The 21,945-nt window shown below is 41.7% G+C and overlaps 1 protein-coding gene across 4 annotated transcripts in view; it reads left to right on the forward strand.

Annotated features, from left to right (window-relative positions):
• Nucleotides 1–21,945, forward strand: part of CALR3 (calreticulin 3) — a 31,548-nt gene that overhangs the window by 5,466 nt on the left and 4,137 nt on the right. For all 4 annotated transcript variants that reach the window (XM_029219081.1, XM_029219080.1, XM_029219084.1 and 1 more), the window contains 5 exons: nt 11,760–11,854; nt 17,235–17,423; nt 20,477–20,584; nt 20,663–20,794; nt 21,466–21,558. In XM_029219081.1, coding sequence (XP_029074914.1) covers nt 11,760–11,854; nt 17,235–17,423; nt 20,477–20,584; nt 20,663–20,794; nt 21,466–21,558 — 617 coding nt within the window. The remainder of the gene's footprint in view (nt 1–11,759; nt 11,855–17,234; nt 17,424–20,476; nt 20,585–20,662; nt 20,795–21,465; nt 21,559–21,945) is intronic.

The raw sequence follows: 21,945 nt of genomic DNA on the forward strand, positions 1-21,945 counted from the left end.
AAAGCTGAGGAAGTTTGTAACCACTAGAACTGCCTTGCAAGAAATGCTCAAGGGAGTCCTGCAAGGTGAAATGAAAGGACACTCACTAGACAGTAACTCGAACCTATATGGGGAAATAAAAATCTCAATAAAGGTAAATATAATTATAAAAGCTAGTATTATTTAACAATGGTTTATAACTACACTTTTTGTTTTCTACATGATTTAAGAGACTAATACATTTAAGGAAAAACAATTATTTGTGTAAAAGCTAATATTACTGTAACTTTGGTTTGTAACTACAAATCTAGTTTTCTACATAATTTAAGAGACTGATGCATTTTAAAGAATTATTAGTTTATGTTTTAGGGGACACAGCATATAAAGATGTAACTTTGTGACGTCAGTAACTAGCTAGATGGACTAAGGGAAGAAGAGAGAAGACTCAGATTACTAAAAACAGAAATGAAAGTGGGGATGTTACTACCTTGTCTACAGAAATACAAGGGATTATAAGAGAGCACTATGGATATTTGTACACCAAAAAGTTGGGTAACCTAGATGAAAGGGACAAATTCCTAGAAACACAAAACCTACCAAGACTCAATCACAAAGAAATAGGAAATCTGAATAGACCTATAAGTCATAAGGAAATTGAAGCAGTAAACAAAATTATCCCAACAAAGAGAAGCCTTGTCGCAACAAAGTGAGTATATAGGGAATATACCTCAACATAATAAAAGCCATATATGACAAACCTACAGCCAACATTATATTCAGTGGTGAAAAGCTGAAAGCATTTCCTCTAAGATCAGGAATGAGATAAGTATGTCCACTCTTGCCACTTTTATTCAACATAGTATTGGAAGTCCTGGCTACAGCAACCAGAGAAGAAAAAGAAATAAAAGGAATCCAAATTAGAAAGGAAGAGGTACAACTGTCACTGTGTGCAGATGACATGATACTATACATAGACAATACTAAAGACACTGCCAAAATACTACTAGAACTAATAAATTCAGTAAAACTGCAAGATATAAAATTAATATACAGAAATCTTTTCTTTCCATACACCAACAACAAACTATCAGAAAAATTAGGAAAACAAACCCATTTACAGTTGCATCAAAAAGAATAAAATACCTAGGAATAAATCTAACTAAGGAGGTAAAAGTCCTGTGCTCAGAAAACTATAAGGCACTGAAGAAAGAAATTGAAGATGACACAAACAAATTGAAAGGTATACCTCATGGATTGGAAGAATTAATATTGTTAAAATATCCATCTTCCCCAAGGCAATATACAGATTCAATGCAATCCCTATCAAAATACCAATGGCATTTTTCACAAACGAGAACAAATAATTCTAAAATCTGTATGGAAACACAAAAGACCCCAAGTAGGCAGAACAATTTTGAGAAAGAGTAACGAAGATGGAGATACCACACTCCCTGATTTCAAACTATACTACAAAGCTTATAGTAATCAAAACAGTATGGTACTGGCACAGAAACAAACACATAGATCAGTGAAACAGAATAAAGATTCCAGAAACGAACCCATGCTTATATATGTCAATTAATCCACAACAAAAAAAGGCAAAAGCTTACAATGGGAAAAAGACAGCCTCTTCAATAAATAGTTTTGGGAAAACTGGGCTACTCTCTCACTATATACAAAAATAAAATGGATTAAAGACTTAAATTACAACCTGAAACCATAAAACTCCTAGAAGAAAACAGGCATTATGCTCTTTGACTTCAGCTTAAGCAATATTTTTTTTGCATCTGTCTCCTCAGGCAAGGGAAACAAAAGCAGAAATAAATAAATGGGACTACATCAAACTCAAAAGCCTTTGCACAGTGAAGGAAACCACAAACAAAATGAAAAGGCAGCCTACTGAATGGGAGAGGAGATTTGCAAATGATAGATTCGATAAAGAGTTAATATCCAAAATAAACAAAGAATTCATAGAACTCAACATCAAAAAAAAAAAAAGCCCAATTAAAAAATGGGCAGAGGACCTGAATTGACATTTTTCCAAAGAAGACATACAGATGGCCAAAAGATACATGAAAGATGTTCAACATCACTAATCATCAGAGAAATGCAAATCAAAACCACAATGAGATATCACCTCACACCTGTCAGAATGGCTATTATCAAAAAGACAACAAATAACAAGTGTTAGTGAGGGTGTGGAGAAAAGGGAACTCTTGTGCTCTTTTGGTGGGAATTTAAATTGGTGCAGCCACTATAGAAAATGGATGGAGGTTCATTAAAAAAAATTAAAAATAGACCTGACATACGATCCCACAATTCCACACTGGGTATTTTTCCAAAGAACACAAAAACACTAATTTGAAAAGATATATGCTCCCCTATGTTCATTGCAGCATTATTTCCATTAGCCAAGATATGGAAGGAATATAAGTGCCCATCAATAAATGAGTGGATAAAGAAGATGTATATATACAATGGAATATTAGTCATAAAAAGGAATGAAATATTTCTATTTGTGACAACACGGACTTAGAGAGTTTTATGCTAAGTGAAATAAGTCAGACAGAGAAAGACAAATACTATATGATTTCACTTATATGTGGAATCTAAAAAACAAAGCAAATGAACAAATATAACAAAATAGAGAGTCATAAATGTAGACAACAGGTGGTTGCCAGAGGGGAGGAGGGTGAAAGGATGAGTAAAGTAGGTGATGAAGATTAAGAGGTACAAATTTCCAGTTGCACAATAAGTGAGCCACAGGGATGAAATGTACAGCATGGGGAATATAGTCATATATTATATAGTCATATATAATAATGTAGCTTCTTTGTATGGTAACAAAGTAATTAGACTTACCATGGTGACAATTTTGTAATGTATAAAAATATTGAATCACTATTTTCTGCACCAGGAACTAACATAATGTTCTAGGACAATTATACTTCACAAGCAAACTCATAGAAAAGGAGATCAGATTTGTGGTTACCAGAGGTGGGCATGGAGGAGGGGGAATGGGATGAAGGTGGTCAAAAGGTACAAACTTTCAGTTATAAGACAAATACTAGGGTTGTAATGTACAATATGATTAATATTCTTAACACTGCTGTATGTTATATATGAAAGTTGTTGATAGAGTAAATCCTAAGAGTTCTCACCACAAGGAAAAAATACTTTTTTTAAAATTCTGTACCTATATGAGATGATGGATGTTCACTAAATTTATTGTGGTCATCATTTCATGGTATATGTAAGTCAAATCATTATGTTGTGTATATTAAGCTTATACAGTTCTGTATGGCAATAATATTTCAATAAAACTGGAAGAGAAAAGGAAGGAAGGAAGGAAGGAAGGCTGGCTGGCTCTGAATCTGATGGTTTCGCTGGTGAATTCTACCAAACATTGAAAGAACACCAATCCTTCTCAAACTTTTCCAAAAAATTGAAGAGGAGGGAACACTTCTTAACTCATACTATGATGCCAACATTACCCTAATACCAAAACCAAAGACACTACAAGATAACACTGATGCAAATCCTCAACAATATACTACTAAACAGAATTCAGCAGCATACTAAAAGAATTATACAACATGACCAAGTGGCATTTATTCCTAGGACGCAAGTATGGTTTGACATATGAAAATCAATGTAATATGCCACATGAACAGAATGAAGGGGGAAAAATGATCATCACATTTGATGCAGAAAAAGCATTTGACAAAATTCAACACATTTTCATGATAAAAAAAACACTCAACAAACTAGGAATAAAAGGAAACTAATTCAATATAATAAAAGGCATATATGAAAACCCCACAGTGAACATACTCAGAAAAACTCAAAAGTGTTTCCTCTAAGATCTGAACAAGGCAAGGATGCCTGTTTTCCCACTTCTATTCAACATAGTACTGGAAGTTTTAGCCAGAGCAATTAGGCAAGAAAAAGAAAAGAGATTGGAACAGAAGAAGTAGAAGTATCTTTTTGCAGATGATATGATATGTAGAAACCCTAAAGCTTGCACAGAAAGACCCTATTAGAACTAATGAATGAATTCAGCAAAGTAACAGGATACAAAGTCAACATGTTAAAAAACAAAACCAAAAACAGTTGCATTCCTATACACAATGAATAACCTGAAAAGGAAATTACAAAAACAATGTCATTTACAATGACATCCAAAGGAGTAAAATACTTAGTAATCATCTTAACCAAGGAAGTGAGAGACTTGTCTAATGAAAACTATACACTATTGCTGGAAGAAATTAAGACATAAATAAATGGGAATACATCCTATGTTTGTGGATTGGAAGACTTAATATTGTTAAAATGTCAATACTACCCAAAGCAATCTACAAGTTCCAAAGCAATTCAGTCCAATCCCTATCAAAATTTCAATAACTGGGACTTCCCTGGTGGCACAGTGGTTGGGAATCCGCCTGCCAATGCAGGGGACACGGATTTGATCCCTGATCCGGGAAGATCCTACATGCCACAGAGCAACTAAGCCCATGCACCACAACTACTGAGCCTGTGCTCTAGAGCCTGTGAGCCACAATTACTGAGCCCATGTGCCACAACTACTGAAGCCTGCGCGCCTAGAGCCTGTGTTCTGCAACAAGAGAAGCCACCGCAATGAGAAGCCCGTGCGACACAACAAAGAGTAGCCCTTACTCGCCACAACTAGAGAAAGCCAGGGCACTGCAATGAAGACCCAACACAGCCAAAAATAAATAAATATAAATAAATAAATAAAATGGTTGGTTTTTAGATAATCAACAAGGACGTACTGTATAGCACAGGGAACGCTACTCAATACTCTGTAATAACCTATATGGGAAAATAATCTGAAAAAGAGTAGATATATGTATAACTGAATCACTTTGCTGTACACCTGAAACTAACACAACATTGTAAATCAAATATACTCCAATATAAAATAAAAATTAAACTATATATATATATATATTTTTTTTTTAAGAGGTAATTCCTTGGTAGTCCAGTGGTTAGGACTGCGCTTTTACTACCAAGGGTCCAGGTTCCATCCCTGGTTGAGGAACTAAGATTCCGCAAGCTGTGCGCTGTAACCAAAAAAAGAAAGAAAATAAATAAATAAAATGGTTGATTTTATGTGATGTGAATTTTGCCTCAATAAATTAAAAGGGTTTGGGAATTGCATGACAAAGGAACTCCATGGCTGATGATTTTTAATGCTGTCACAGCCTAAAAGCCCATCTCGCCTCTTTCTTTGCCAGAACCACGTTCAGGCAGCAGCCAACTCCCCAGGACAGCCTTGGTGTTGGCGGGTCATTCGGTGAGCCGTGCTGGGGCACTATTTTGGTGGCACTGTCCTGCCCTCCCATTTCAGTGTCCCCATGTCGTACACATCCTGTTCACACTAAAGCTGAAGTGAGACAGGATATCCAGGGACTTGAAAGTAGGGTTTGCTCAGAGGTGACTCAGGAAGATGGATTCTCTAAGTACCTGCCCCTCCGAGCCTGTGATTTCCCCTTTGGTGGAAGATACTTAGAGTAGTCAAACTCATAGAGGTAGAAAGTAGAATGGTGGTTGCCAGGGACTGGGGAGAAGGAAAGATGGAGAGTTATTGCTTAATGGGTATAGAGTTTCAGTTTTACAAAATGAAAAGCGTTATGGGGATTGATGGTGGTGATGGTTGCCTAACAATGTGAATGTGTTTAATACCACTGAACTGTACACTAAAAATGGCTAAGATGGTAAATTTTGTGTTGTACGTATTTTGCCACAATAAAAAAAAAGGTGGAAAAGAAAAAGCTTTAAGGATGAAAATGTATTTTTAAAATATCCATCCATAATCCAGATTTGGGGACTTATTCTTTAAAATTATTTTCTCTCATGGGACGTTTTCCCATGCTTATTTTAAATTTTTTCGTGATCAGGATCAGGCTTCAGACACCTAGTTATGCTGTCCTTATATTTATATACAGCTGGTCTTGATGTTATTGTAGAAGTAAAAAGAATATTATTTTATTACATATTAGATTACTTATTAGATTTAGATCTAATTCTGCTCTGTCATTTTGGAGAGTGAGGCAACTTCTCCAAGGACACAGCATTAGATTGATCCAAAGCTTCCACAGATTGTGCACTCCCCGACTCCCTGCCCAGAGTTCTCTCTACCTACCACGCCTCACATTTACTCTTTTTTTTAATATTTATTTATTTATTTATGGCTGTATTGGGTCTTCATTGCTGTGTGCGGGCTTTCTCTAGTTGCAGCGAGGGGGGGCTACTCTTCATTATGGTACGTGGGCTTCTCATTGCGGTGGCTTTTCTTGTTACAGAGCACAGGCTCTAGGCCCGTGGGCTTCAGTAGTCACCGCATGTGGGTTCAGTAGTTGTAGCTTGGGCTCTAGAGGACAGGCTCAGTAGTTGTGGCACACAGGCTTAGTTGCTCCGCGGCATGTGGGATCCTCCCGGACCAGGGCTCAAACCTGTGTCCCCTGCACTGGCAGGAGGACTCCTAACCACTGCACCACCAGGGAAGACCCTCACATTTACTCTTGAATTTAAAATCTGGAATGGAAAATGTCTTTATTTAGATTTAAAAATAAATTTAAATGTTTTGGTTATGGTTATTATTCTCTTAAAACAGGATGGCAGAGATATCTGGCAAAAAAGTAATACCTATTGAATTAGAGATGATTTCACAAATATTTGATTTAGTTAGATTTAGTAAACAAGATAACCACAAATATCCACCAAAATACTACTTTAAAATATACACAGCATGTCTGCTACATTTAAATTGCAAAGCAGCATATGTTGGAGTAAAAAAAAAAATATATATATATATATATATATATATAAGTTTTCCGCATTATTTTGCTTTTAACTCAAAATCAGTTACATTTTACCCAAACCCATTGTGTCACTATTAGAACACTTCCTGTGATTTCTCAGCTCTTTCCTTTGGTTTGAGAGCAGCTTGCTAGTGTTGAAGAGGAAAAGAGAAATATGTTTTATTGGGCCCTTGCCAGGGGCCTTACCCATGCAATCTTAGATTATGTGTAAAACCCTAGGAAATGGGTAACACAGCCCCCATTTTGCAAATAAGGAAACTGAGGGTCAGAAAGATTAAAATACTTGCCCAAAGTCAGGTCAGCCCAATTTCAGAGCCCATCTGCCTACCCCATTCTTCACAAAACTCCATTACTGCATAACTATTTTATGATTGCTGTTAATGGAAAATGTCCAGATTTTTCTGGTCAGATCTGGGCACATTCTGAAGCTGAATTTAATAGTAAAAGTGTGTAGGTGCTTAGGAATAGAGAGGAAAATTCTGACCAATTTCGAAGGAAAAATAAATTTCATGTTTCAATCCTGAGATAATAGACTTTCATACAAATAGTTTACATAGCTTTTGTTTTAAAAAATTGAACTGGAATGTTTTCCAGCAGTGACAAAAAAGGAAATTACATAAACCACGCATCCTCCGGGAACTCAACCAGGAAATAGATGTGGTGTTCTTTGTCGGTTCCGTAGATGGTATTTCCAAGTAAAATGTCGCATCTACTCTGGCAAATTCATAATATTCTTTAAGTAATTATGGGCAGCCTAGATCTCTCTTATTTAATCTGGAGGTTCATCACTGCAAGTTCTAGAAGAAGTCACAGTCATCTGCTTGTGTTTACACAGGGTTTGTTCACAGGGGTGGGTGCAGGCCTGGGTCAGTGGATGTGGTGGCATTCTGTCTGAGACAGAAAGACACGCAGATACTTCAGTACATTCCTATGGCTTAAAGTCAATGAAGCCACAGCAGGGTAATTCCAAACAGTCTCGGAAGGTTTCACAGATTTTCCAGATCCCTCCTGTAAACCTTGCTTAGAATATTCAGAACTTCTTTGTCTCTGAGCCGGGAATACGGTGTCCTACAGCATTCCATTTCCTTAGTGACTGAAACTTACATGGCAATTTAAAAATCGTTAACTTTTTTTTTTAACATCTTTGTTGGGGTATAATTGCTTTACAATGGTGTGTTACTTACTGCTTTATAACAAAGTAAATCAACTATACATATACATATATCCCCATATCTCCTCCCTCTTGCATCTCCCTCCCACCCTCCCTATCCCACCCCTCTAGGAGGTCACAAGGCACGGAGCTGATCTCCCTGTGCTATGCAGCTGCTTCCCACTAGCTATGTATTTTACATTTGGTGGTGTATATATGTCCGTGCCACTCTCTCACTTCTTCCCAGCTTAGCCTTCCTCCTCCCCGTGTTCTCAAGTCCATTTTCTACGTCTGCGACTTTATTCCTGTCCTGCCTCTAGGTTCTTCAGAACCTTTTTTTTTTTTCTCAGATTCCATATATGTGTGTTAGCATACACTATTTGTTTTTCTCTTTCTGACTTACTTCACTCTGTATGACAGACTCTAGGTCCATCCACCTCACTACAAATAACTCAATTTTGTTTCTTTTTATGGCTGAGTAATATTCCATTGTATATATGTGCCACATCTCCTTTATCCATTCACCTGTCGATGGACACTTAGGTTGCTTTTATATCCTGGCTATAGTAAATAGAGCTGCAGTGAACATTGTGGTACACGACTCTTTTTGAATTATGGTTTTCTCAGGGTATATGCCCAGTAGTGCGATTGCTGTGTTGTATGGTAGCTCTAATTTTAGGGTTTTTTTGTTTTGGTTTTTTGTATTTTTTTGCGGTACGCGGGCCTCTCACTGTTGTGGCCTCTCCCGTTGCGGAGCACAGGCTCCAGACGCGCAGGCTCAGCAGCCATGGCTCACGGGCCCAGCCACTCCGCGGCATGTGGGATCTTCCCGGACCGGGGCACGAACCCGTGTCCCCTGCATCGGTAGGCGGACTCCCAACCATTGCCCCACCAGGGAAGCCCTATTTTTAGTTTTTTAAGGAACCTCCATACTGTTCTCCATAGTGCCTGTATCAATTTACATTCCCACCGACAGTGCAAAAGGGTTCCCTTTTCTCCACACCCTCTCCAGCATTTATTGTTTGTAGATTTTTTGATGATGGCCATTCTGACTGGTGTGAGGTAATAACTCATTGTAGTTTTGCTTTGCATTTCTCTAATGATTAGTGATGTTGAGCACTCTTTCATGTGTTTCTTGGCCATCTGTATATCTTCTCTGGAGAAGTGTCTATTTAGGTCTTCTGCCCATTTTTGGATTGGGTTGTTTGTTTTTCTGATATTGAGCTGCATGAGCTGTTTGTAAAATTTGGAGATTAATCCGTTGTCAGTTGCTTCATTTGCAAATATTTTCTCCCATTCTGAGGGTTGTCTTTTCATCTTGTTTATGGTTTCCTTTGCTGTGCAAAAGCTTTTAAGTTTTATTAGGTCCTGTTTGTTTATTTTTGTTTTTATTTCCATTTCTCTAGGAGGTAGGTCAAAAAGGATCTTGCTGTGATTTATGTCATAGAGTGTTGTGCCTATGTTTTCCTCTAAGAGTTTTATAGTGTCTGGCCTTACATTTCGGGCTTCAATCCTTTTTTTTTTTTTTTCGGTACGCGGGCCTCTCACTGTTGTGGCCTCTCCTGTTGTGGAGCACAGGCTCCGGACGCACAGGCTCAGCAGCCATGGCTCACGGGCCCAGCCGCTCCGCAGCACGTCGGATCTTCCTGAACCGGGGCACAAACCCATGTCCCCTGCATCGGCAGGCGGACTCTCAACCACTGCGCCCCCAGGGAAGCCCCCTTTAATCCATTTTTTAAAAAAATTTATTTATTTATTATTTATGGCTGTGTTGGGTCTTCATTTCTGTGCGAGGGCTTTCTCTAGTTGCAGCAAGTGGGGGCCACTCTTCATCGCGGTGCGCGGGCCTCTCACTATCGCGTCCTCTCTTGTTGCGGAGCGCAGGCTCCAGACGCGCAGGCTCAGTAGTTGTGGCTCACGGGCCTAGTTGCTCCGCGGCACGTGGGATCTTCCCGGACCAGGGCTCGAACCTGTGTCCCCTGCATCAGCAGGCAGATTCTCAACCACTGCACCACCAGGGAAGCCCTCCTTTTTGAGTTTATTTTTTTTTTTGAGTTTAAACCTCCATTTTGAGTTTATTTTCGTATATGGTGTTAGGAAGTGTTCTAATTTCATTCTTTTACATGTAGCTGTTCAGTTTTCCCAGCACCACTTATTGAAGAGGCTGTCTTTTCTCCATAGTATATTCTTGCCTCCTTTATCGAAAATAAGGTGAACATATGTGCGTGAGTTTATCTCTGGGCTGGGCTTTCTATCCTGTTCCATTGATCTATATTTCTGTTTTTGTGCCAGTACCATACTGTCTTGATGACTGTAGTTTTGTAGTATTGTCTGAAGTCCAGGAGCCTGATTCCTCCAGCTCCATTTTTCTTTCTCAATATTGCTTTGGCTATTCGGTGTCTTTTGTGTTTTCATACAAATTGTGAAATTTTTTGTTCTAGTTCTGTGGAAGATGCCATTGGTAGTTTGATAGGGATTGCACTGAATCTGTAGATTGCTTTGGATCATTTTCACAATGTTGATTCTTCCAATCCAAGAACGTGGTATATCTCTCCATCTGTTTGTATCATCTTTAACTTCTTTCATCAGTGTCTTATAGATTTCTGCATACAGGTCTTTTGTCTCCTTAGGTAGGTTTATTCCTAGGTATTTTATTCTTTCTGTTGCAATGTTTCCTTAATTTCTCTTTCAAATTTTTCATCATTAGTGTATAGGAATGAAAGAGATTTCTGTGCATTAATTATGTATCCTGCTACTTTACCAAATTCATTGATTAGCTCTAGTAGTTTTCTGGTAGCCTCTTTAGGATTCTCTATGTAAAGTATCATGTCATCTGCAAACAGTGACAGCTTTACTTCTTCTCTTCTGTTTGCTGTGGCTAACACTTCCAAAACTATGTTGAATAATAGTGGTGAGGGTGGACAACCTTGTCATGTTCCTGATCTTAGAGGAAATGGTTTCAGTTTTTCTCCATTGAGAACGATGTTGGCTGTGGGTTTGTCATATATGGCCTTTATTATGTTGAGGGAAGTTCCCTCTATGCCTACTTTCTGTAAGGTTTTTATTATAAATGGGTGTTGAATTTTGTCAAAAGCAAAAATCATTAACTTTGAATAGAACTCTTTATAAATTTCACAGTTCATTGGAACTTACGTACTGATTGTAACCTCTTTTTTGCTTAAGATGTGGTGTTACCTTTAAGAATATATATTTATATATACGTATGTGTGTTGTCTTCGAGCATAACAATAATAACAACAAATATTGAGCATTGCCATACTAAAAGCTTTACATACATTAGGCCCTTGAATTGGCAAAATAGCTTTGTGAAGTCAAGATTAACACCCCTATTTTGCAGACCAGGACACTGAGGCATGGGAGGTGAATATGTTAGTTGCAAATATATCTCAACAGCGAAGGAGAACTGCGATCAGAGCCAGTCAGTCCAGCTCTGAAGCCCTCCTATGGGTACAGGAGCCTTGGTCAGAGCTTCAGAGTGAGGGCCTGAGGCTCAGACAGCACATGGGAGGACGCTTACTAGAGTGTTGTTAGACCTTCCTTCTCTTCCTCACATTCTGGCTTACACTTCAATCCAAAGTGGCTGCACTGACCGTGACCTGAACTGAGTGTCACCATCCATTTAAATATCTCCACAAGAACATCTGATTATTCCCAGACATGTAAGCTTCCTGTGCCTTGTATATTATTTCAGGAGAATGGTTGGGGATATCCTGTGGTGATGCATGACAGAAGGAAATTGAGAACAGTTAATATTTTTTTTGTAGGACCCGATATTTGTGGATTTGATGTCAAGAAAGTTCATGTTATTTTACATTTCAAGAATCAGTATCACTCAAACAAGAAATCAATCAGGTGTAAGGTAAATTCTTTCATATTCAAATCAGTGATCATGTTAACTCTTGCCAGATAATAACGTAAGTTTATAGAAAATAGTTTTGACCTTAAAATATTTAAGTGAACTATGGATGGGCCTTGTCTGTCCTGTCCCTGCTTTCCAGTTTAGCAGGCCTTTGATTGGTTTGGTTTCCAAAGTTTTTACCCACTGGGAGGGTACACTTCTCACCGTGAGCCATGACATTGATTTATAAAATGCCCCATAAGGGTTACAACAGGATGCTCACATTTCAGCTATACCCATCATCATTAAGGAATGAAATATTCAGGGTGAAAAAAGATTCTGGTGAAATTAATCTTCAAAATACCAAAACAATTTAAAATGGGAATATTTCTAAAATGAATGCATACATGCTTTACATTTTTACCCAGGGGATCCTGTGGAAATGACATTTTAGGTCTTGGGGCCTGTTTATAACTCAGTGGCCCTACCCGGGGCTTCTCCAAAGAGGCAGCTTGCATTAAGTCCCTGGTGTGTGGGCCTGTGAAGGGGAAGTACACTCCCTAAAGCTCATCCCCCCACACTTTGAAGGTAAGCACCAGGAAGCAGGGACCTGTCTCCTGAGGCATCCCCAGCACCCATAGCCTCTGTGAATCTGGGCAGGAGGCCAGTGTATTTCAAGATCATTGACAGCAAGGAGTGGAAGCATCCGTAACTGTCCTTTATTCAGTCTCGACCTGAGCAGGGGGCGCTCGGCACCCTCACAAAGCCCCAGTGAGTCTCTGTTGGCAGCATGGTTTCTCGCCGGGTCCTGCCTGCTGACTTGATGGTTCTAAAGGATCAGCAGGTCCCCCATGTACTCAGAGGCCTGACACCCCTCCCTTGAGCGTGGAGGGGAGCTCAAAATCCAGGTCTTCCTCCTCCACCTTAGTGTTGGACCAGAGGACCAGTCTTCATGATATGATTCCTGAGCATTTGTTCAGTTGCAGCTCAGGCATGCAGGAAAGAAAGGGGATGACACTACCAGATGGAGGCTGTGAGGTCTGTCCTGGACTGTGCCTGGGAGGCCAGAGCTCGGTCACCTGCGGGCAGCAAGCCTGCGGGGCCCTGAGTGGCGCTGGCAGGCCCACAACTCCCTCAGACAGGTATTGGTATTTCTGCAGCCTGTTAGAAAAATAAGAGACAAGTCTGCTGAAGGAGCCTTGGAGCCTTGGATCATAGCAGCTAGTCAGCATCACGGACTCCTCGGTGAGGAGCAAGGTTATCTTCTTGGGGCTCCGATTCACTCTGCAATGCTGTAAAAGAAACGCAGTGGTCAGCCCTCAAGGATTTTCAAGGAGGAGGTCTGGCCTGCATTGTTAAAAAAAATACCTCAGGAGATTGGTTCAAGATAGCGGAGTAGACGGATGTGCGCTCACTCCGTCTTGCGAGAACACTGGCATCACCACTAACTGCCGAACAATCATCGACAGGAAGACACTGGAACTCACCAAAAAAGATACACCACATCCAAAGACAAAGGAGAAGCCACAATGAGACCGTAGGAGGGCGGCAATCACAATAAAATCAAATCCCCTAACTGCTGGGTGGGCAACTCACAAACTGGAGAACAATTATTATACCACAGAAGTTCACCACTGGAGTGAAGGTTCTGAGCCCCATGTTAGACTTCCCAACCTGGGGGTCTGGCAACAGGAGGAGGAATCCTCAGAGAATCGGACTTTGAAAGCTAGTGGGATTTGATTGCAGGACTTCAACAAGACTGGGGGAAACAGAGACTCCACTCTTAGAGGGCACACACAAAGTCTTGTGTGCACCAGGACCCGGGGGAAGGAGCAGTGACCCCATAGGAGACTGAACCAGACCTACCTGCTAATGTTGATTGGTCTTCTGCAGAGGAGGGGGTGGGCGGCTGTGGCTCACTGCAGGGACAAGGAGAAGTTGTCAGCATAACTTCTGGCAGCTTCTGCCATAACTTCTGGCAGCAGAAGTTATGGGAAGTACTCATTGGCGTGAGCCCTCCCGGGGTCCTCCATTAGCCCCACCAAAGAGCCTACTCAGGCCAAACAACCAACAGCGAGGGAACACAGCCCCACCCATCAGCAGACAAGTGGATTAAAGTTTTACTGAGCTCTGCCCACCAGAGCAACACCTGGCTCTACCCATCCCCAGTCCCTCCCATCAGGAAGCTTGCACGAGCCTCTTAGATAGCCTCAACCACCAGAGGGCAGACAGCAGACACAAGAAGAACTACAATCCTGCAGCCTGCCGAAGGAAAACCACAATCACAGAAAGATAGATGAAATGAAAATGCAGAGGATTATGTCCCAGATGAAGGAACAAGATAAAACCCCAGAAAAACAACTAAATTCCAGAAAAAGAATTCAGAATAATGATAGTGAAGATGATCCAGGACCTTTGAAAAAGAATGGAGGCAAGGATCGAGAAGATGCAAGAAATGTTTAACACAGAACTAGAAGAATTAAAGAACAAACAAAGATGAACAATACAATAAATGAAATGAAAAATACACCAGAAGGAATTGACAGCAGAATAACTGAGGGAGAAGAATGGATAAGTGACCTGGAAGACAGAGTGGTGGAAATCACTGCTGCAGAACAGAATAAAGAAAAAAGAATGAAAAGAAATGAAGACAGCCTAAGAGACTTCTGGAACAATGTTAAATGCACCAACATTCACATTATAGGGGTCCCAGAAGGAGGAGAGAGAGAGAAAGGACCCGAGAAAATATTTGAAGAGATTATAGTTGAAAACTGCCCTAACCTGGGAAAGTAAATAGCCACCCAAGTCCAGGAAGTGCGGAGTGTCCCAGGCAGGATAAACCCAAGGAGAAACACACTGAGACACATAGTAATCAAATTGACAAAAATTAAAGACAGAGAAAAATGATTAAAAGCAACAAGGGAAAAATGACAAATAACATACCAGGGAACTCCCATAAGGTTAACAGCTGATTTCTCAGCAGAAACTCTGCAAGCCAGAAGGGAGTGGCACGATATATTTAAAGTGATGAAAGGGAAGAACCTACAACCAGGAACACTCTACCCAGCAAGGCTCTCATTCAGATTTGACGGAGAAATCAAAAGCTTTACAGACAAGCAAAAGCTAAGAGAATTCAGCATCACCAGACCAGCTTTGCAACAAATGCTAAAGGAACTCCTCTAGGCAGGAAAGAGACTAGAAACTTAAAACAACCTTGTACATGTATAGTCTGCTATATCAAAACCTCATGGGAACAGCAAACCCCCAAACTACAATAGATACACACACAAAAAAGAAAAAGCAACCCAAGCACAACACTGAAGATGGTCATCAAACCACAAGAGAAGAGAACAAAAGAGGATGGAAAGAAAAAGGACCTACCAAAAAAAAAAAAAAAAAAGGTACTTCCCTGGTGGTCCAGTGGTAGAGAATCCACCTTCCAATGCAGGGGACACAGGTTCGATCCCTGGTCAGGGAACTAAGATCCCACATGCTGCGGGGGCAACTAAGCCCGCACGCCACAACTACTGAGCTCACAAGCCTCAACTAGAGAGCCTGCGTGCTGCAAACTACAGAGCCCATGCACTCTAGAACCCGCGCACCACAACTACAGAGCCCACGCACCCTGGAGCCTGAGTGCCACAACTAGCGAAGTGAAAACCAGCATGCCACAACTAGAAAGAAGCCTGCCCGCGGCAAGGAAGAGCCCGCACTCTGCAACTAAGACCTGACACAGCCAAAAAAAAAAAAAAAAAAAAAGACCTCGGATGTTCTAGGGAGGAAGGAGTGGCGATCAACAGACAGGGAGATGAGTGAGATTGTTAGGTCAAGGCTTCAGCGGGATGCAGAACACGGGGGCGTTTTGACAGATGATTCAGGTGTAGGGTCTACACGTCTTGATGATGTTTGGATTCTGGGTGCTGAGGGTATGGATGATGACTGTCAGTGGCGTTGCTGTTAAATAGGAGGGGAAATAAAGGCCAAGAAAGGGGTCAGGGCAGACTCAGGGGTCATGTTTAGAACAGTTGGTTGTGAAATCCAGGCAGCCATCAAGGTAGAGGTGTCGAATAAATTGTTGGAAACTTTGGGTCTGAAACTCGGCTGATGGTTGGGATTAAAGATGTTGGCTTGGAGCTGTTTGCATATGTGTGGGTGTCGATGTTACCCCTCAGGAGGCTCTGGGCCGGTGGACAAATCCCAGAGGGTGCCAGCCATGGGGCCAGCAAGCCCAAAGTCTAAATTAAAAAAGACAAGTAGAGACAAAGGCAGGCAGAGAGCAGGGGGAAAGCGTTTGGAGAATTGTGCACTCAGCTGTCACGGCGGGCTACAAGCGTTGAGGGGGACACAGAGTAGGTTGTAATACTGGTCCCGGGACAGAGTCATTGTCTGCGGTGTGGCAGAGCAGAGGGGTACTGAAAAGATGTTTTGATTGGGTTCTTAGCAGGGAGAGACTCCTCCTAACAGAGCCTTTATACTGGGGCAGTGGTTCCCAAACTTGAGCAGTGTCAGAGACACTGGAGGGCCTATGAAAGTGGCCAGAGGGTCCACGAGGCTCTGATGCAGCAGTTCGGGGCTGACCTGGGAATGGGCATTGCCCATGTTCCCCCAGTGATGCTGCTGCTGTTGGGGTATGGTGCAGGGGTCCCCTCTGCTGCTGACAGTCAGATACGTCCTGGTCACCCCCAGCCTCCCCAGACACCCTCCCATCCACCTTCCAGCCCTCCTTTATTTTTTATTTTATTTATTTATTTTTGGCCACACTGTGTGGCATGCAGGATCTTAGTTCCCCAACCAGGGATCCAACCCGTGCCCCCTGCAGTGGAAGCGTGGAGTCTTAACCACTGGACCACCAGGGAAGTCCCCAGCCCTCCTTTATTGAATGTTAAATGCTTTCCTTGTGTCCAGCCTGGGGCTTTAACCATGACCAAAAGGCGCACCAGGCCTGCCCTCCCCAAGCTTAAATTGTTGGACAACACAGAGAGTTAAAAATTCTCCCTTGTGTTGAGAAATAGAGTGGGCTTCATTTGGTGTCTTTCAGAATGCAGAGCCAGAAGTTGTTTTGCATATAACTTTTCTTAAGTCCAACAACGCACTGGTCCCTCGCTTTACACCAATCACCCCATCATAACTGCCTGGGGGATTATAGGTGAAAGCCATTGTCTTTGCACAAAAGGGAATCAGCCACTCAAGAGAAGGCTGCCAGTAGTGAGGAAGTATTCTACAAAGGGGTGAGTCTTCTGTAGGACACCCTTTCATTGTCAAGTCAACCCCTATTTCTAGAACGTCTCTGCTTTCTGTTTACAACAAGGCTTTGACCCATGACGATTTATGCTGCATATCTAGACCTGCCTTGAAACGTTAAGGGTCTCATTCTTTTCCTTTTCTGCCCCAAAACATTCAGGTTGATGGCTTCACACACCTCTACACTCTGATTTTAAGACCAGACCTCACTTACGAAGTGAAAATTGATGGTCAGTCGATTGAATCCGGCAGCATAGAGTATGACTGGCAGCTCACATCACTGAAGAAAATGGAGAAGGCTTCAGCAGAGTCTAAGGACTGGGACCAGGCTACAGAGGGCAAATCCCAGGTGTGGATTTTTCCCGCAGAACTGCTAGAAAGTGTACAAGTGTAGTTCGTAAGTACCCAAGTACCGTACAACTGCTGCATGGCTGGGAATCATGATGACAGCATTACAACAATCAAAGTGCCCTCCTCAGAGCATATATGCTGAGACCAGCCACACAGGCTGCACACTTTGAGGTATTGTGAAAGAGTTAAAATATCTGAGATGAAAGCAAGTAGGGTTTGTTTTTGTAACCAATGTTTTTTTTAAAAAAGGAAAATGTATCAGCAACCTTTATAAAAAAGATTTTCTTGTCATTCTGCATTTGAGCATAAGTATTTTTGATCATCATACTTGTGACTGCCAACCAAGAATCAATTATCGTAACAGGTATATATTAGTTTCCTAGGGCTGCCATAAAAAGGACCACAAACTGGGGGCTTGAAACAACAGAGATGTATTCTTTCAGTTCTTCTTGAAGCCAGAAGTCAGAAATCAGCAGGGCCGCACACTCCATCTGAAGGGTCTAGGGGAGAATCCTTCGCTTCTTCCAGCTTTTGGTGACCAAGCGTTCCTTGGCTGGTAGACACATCACTCCGATCTCTGCCTCCTTTTCCACATAGCCTTCTATTCTTTTTGTGTCTCTTCTTTCTCTTTTAAGGACATTTGTCATTGGATTTAGGGCCTACCTGGATAATCCAGAATTATAGAATGACCTGTCTAGAGATCCTTACCTTAATTACATCTGCAAAGACCCTTTTTTCCTAATAAGGTCACATTCCCAGATTCTGAGACTTAGGACGTTGAGAAATCTTTTGGGGAACTCAACCTGCTATTAAGCTACTTTTTTTTTTCCATTTACGTTAGTCATTGTTGTAACATTTTTCTCTATACACCAAACATTATGCAAAAATGTAAGCTATTTATCTTAAGACAATTGTCTTTGCCATAACTGAGAGTACTGTAACTGATGTTTACAATTAATTTCTGGCAACTTAAAATACTAGTGGCATTGCTGTCTAATAGTCAAATACTTCATCATAGATGGAATGTAATTATGAAATTAAAATGGCATCTTGTTTAGACTTAAATTATTTGGCAACCCTTTTCTTTCATAGATGATCAAAAGTAAACTTCCATGAATTTGGAATCCATGTGTCCAATCAATGAGAATGTCTTCAGATTAGAGTAAAATCCCAATCATATAAGGCTTCCCCATCATTTCTCAAGAAAAAGAAAAAAGGCGGGAAGTTTTACTCTCCCTTTCTTACCTTCAAACCAAAGTAAAAAAAGTAGTTTTTCACCTGGAAAGAGCATTTACTTTAAACAAGGTACAGAATGGCAAAGAAACTGACGCTGAGGCTCCCAAGCTCAGGAGATACGGGTCTTAGGACTGAAATCCTGGCTGCCTCTGGGCTACAAGGATGCCATCCTAGCAGTGCAGGTGTGTCTTGGTGCCGGGTGTACACGAGGCAGGTCCCCAGAGGAGCCAAATCATCCTTTCAGAAAGCTCGTTCCCAAACTGGCCGTGTTCTGTCCATATGTTCAGTTCTGTGTGATCTCCTAAACAGTGTGGTTCTTTATGGTGTTACCATTTGATAACCCTCATTATAAAGAGTCGGCTACTGACTGAGTTGTAATCATTTCCTGGATCCCAACACAAGACTGGCTCACCTGTTGCCAGTTGGGGTTGGGGCAGAGAGCAGTAGGAGAGATGATTAACTCCCATGTGCCATCGTTGAGAAGTTCTAGAGTAACGTGGAAAAGCCACAGTCTCAGTGCAACACTTTTACTATTTCTCAGTTATTCTGAAAGAGAAAACATCATTGTACACCATTTTTATGCTTTGATGTGTTTATCTGAATTATTATTAATCCAGAGCAAATTTTTCTCATCCATTCATTTATTCAACAAATATTTATTTGGGACTTCCTTGGCGGTCCAATGGTTAGGACTCCACTGCTTCCATTGCAGGTGGCATGGGTTGGATCCCTGGTCGGGGAACTAAAATCCTGCAAGCCGCAAGCCGTGTGGTGGGGAAAGAAAGAAAGAAAGAAGGAGAGAGAGAGAGAGCGAGGGAGGGAGGAAGAAAAAGAAAGAAAGCTCCATTTAAAAAAACGAAAAAAATGTATTCAACACCTATTAAGTCACCTTCACATAGACATGTGTATATATGCATGTGTAGAAATATGTATATATGTGTATGTGTGTATATATGTATGTGTATATGTATATCTGTGTTTTATTAAGATTTATTATTTATTTATTTATTTTATTTATTATTACTGTTTTGGCTGCATCGGGTCTTAGTTGTGGCGTGCAGGCTCTTCGTTGTGGTGTGCGGGCTTCTCTCTAGCTGTGGGGCACAGGTTCCAGAGCACGTGGGCTCTCTAGGTTGCAGCACATGGGCTCCAGTTGAGGCACGTGAGCTCAGTAGTTGTGGCACACGGACTTAGTTGCCCCGTGGCATGTGGGATCTTAGTTCCCTGACCAGGGATTGAACCCGCGTCCCCTGCATTGTAAGGCGGATTCTTTACCACTGGACCGCCAGGGAAGTCCCCTGTGTTATATATATATGTGTATAGTGTGAGTATATATATAAGGGCTGAATAATACAACTGCTTTTCTCCTGCTACCCAGCAGTCCTCAGGTAAATCTTGGGACATTCCTTAGTTGTCCAGCCTCTCTCTGGAACAGTCCATATATGACCATGATGTAGAAGTACAGACTTAACCTAATCAGCAGTAAATATGGCCCGTCTTCCCAACATCACTTTTTGCCCCATCATTTTAACTTTGGCCACTGTTTCGAGTTTTCCACAGCACCGTTCCTCTCAACAGCATGGGAAGAGTGCTGTCATCATAGGTGCGGTTAGGGAGAAAAAGCAGGCAGTGCGTGGTCCTGAAGCCCCCGGTGAGGGAGGGAACCCCAGCACTTAGCCCTTTGACCATCAAATGGAGGAGGACACAGGGAAAAGTGCAACCAGGGTCACAGGTCTGCCCCTGCCTCTTGGGAGTTAAGAATTTCCTTTCTCAAATCTGAGAATCTAAATTTTTTCCCCCTACACATATTTTAAGGACTGGGAGAAGCACTTTCTGGATGCCAGGGCCAGCAAGCCGAGTGACTGGAACAGCGAACTGGATGGGGACTGGCAGGCGCCGATGCTGCAGAAGCCTCCATACCAAGTGCGTGGCATCTTCTTCCCTCCGTCCCCTTCCCCACCCGTGTCCCCAGGGTCGACCACATACAGTTTGTTGTTGCAGGATGGCCTGAAACCAGAGGGCATAGACAAAGATGTTTGGCTCCATCAGAAGATGAAAAACACCAATTATTTGACGGAATATGACCTCTCAGAATTTGAGAACATTGGTGCCATCGGACTGGAGCTTTGGCAGGTCACTTGGTTTTAAATTCGCTTTAGTTTAATAACTCTGGACTTCAGCCTAAACTCCTTAATTCACATAGCTAGTATTTGAGCTCCTGTTTTGTGCCGGGCACCCCTACCTGGACCCAAGACATACAGTCGTAGACAAAATGGACATCCTTCCTGCCTTGCTGCTCCCTGGGAATTCGCCTGGAGCTGACCTTGTGGTGCCTGTCAACTTTAGGATAAGGCTGAAGATTCAGATGTAGCATGTCCAGGGTGGAGCCTGAGATTCTGCATCCCCAGCAAGCTCCCTGGCGGTGCTGATGTTGCCCATCCATGGCTCACACTTTGCACAGGAAGGTTCTCGAGCATCGGTTCTCAAACATCGCTGAATGCTCGAGTCACTGGGGAGTTCTTGAAAGTCTCAGTGCCCCGGTGGTACCCCAGACCAGCTAAATCAACATCCCTGGGGGTGAGACCAGGCATCAGGAGTTTTTTTAAATGTTCTTGGTGGTCCCCATATGCAGCCAAGTTTGAGAACCAGTGCCCTGGAGGGAAGAGATATTCTAGAAAAGGGTATCTGCATGTCCTACTATTGACAGCTAATCACTGATACAGTACTGAGCAAATTACAACTGTTTATTTTGTGGAAAGTTTCATTTTTCACATCAGTAACGAAGGCCTTATTTTCATCCACAGGTGAGATCCGGAACCATCTTCGATAACTTCCTGATCACAGATGATGAAGAGTACGCTGAGACTTTTGGCAAGGCCACCTGGGGTGAAACCAAGGTACAATGAACACAATGAACTTTTCTTTCATAATTCAGTTATTTCTGTACTTAAGTCTCACATAAAGGAAAAGGCTTGATGAATTTTTACTAATGAACACCCCACCCAGATCAAGATATAGAAGGTCGCCAGAGCTCCAGGAACCTCCTCACGATCCCTCCCAGCAAGCACCCACCCCCAAAGGAATAATGGTTCCACTTCCATCACTGTAGGTGGATTTGACTCCTTTTGAAATTTATGTAAATGTAGCTACCCATTATTTATTCATTCAGGTAGTGTTGCGAAGTTCATTCATATTTTTGCATACAGCAGTAGCTTGTTCTTCCTTTGTGAATATTCCAGAAGGTATGTATCCATTCTCTGTGGATGCAGCTTTGGGATGCTTCC

Source organism: Monodon monoceros, unplaced genomic scaffold (genome assembly GCF_005190385.1).
Source record: "Monodon monoceros isolate NGI ecotype Baffin Bay Population unplaced genomic scaffold, NGI_Narwhal_1 Super_Scaffold_12, whole genome shotgun sequence".
NCBI classification, from domain to species: Eukaryota; Metazoa; Chordata; class Mammalia; order Artiodactyla; family Monodontidae; genus Monodon; species Monodon monoceros.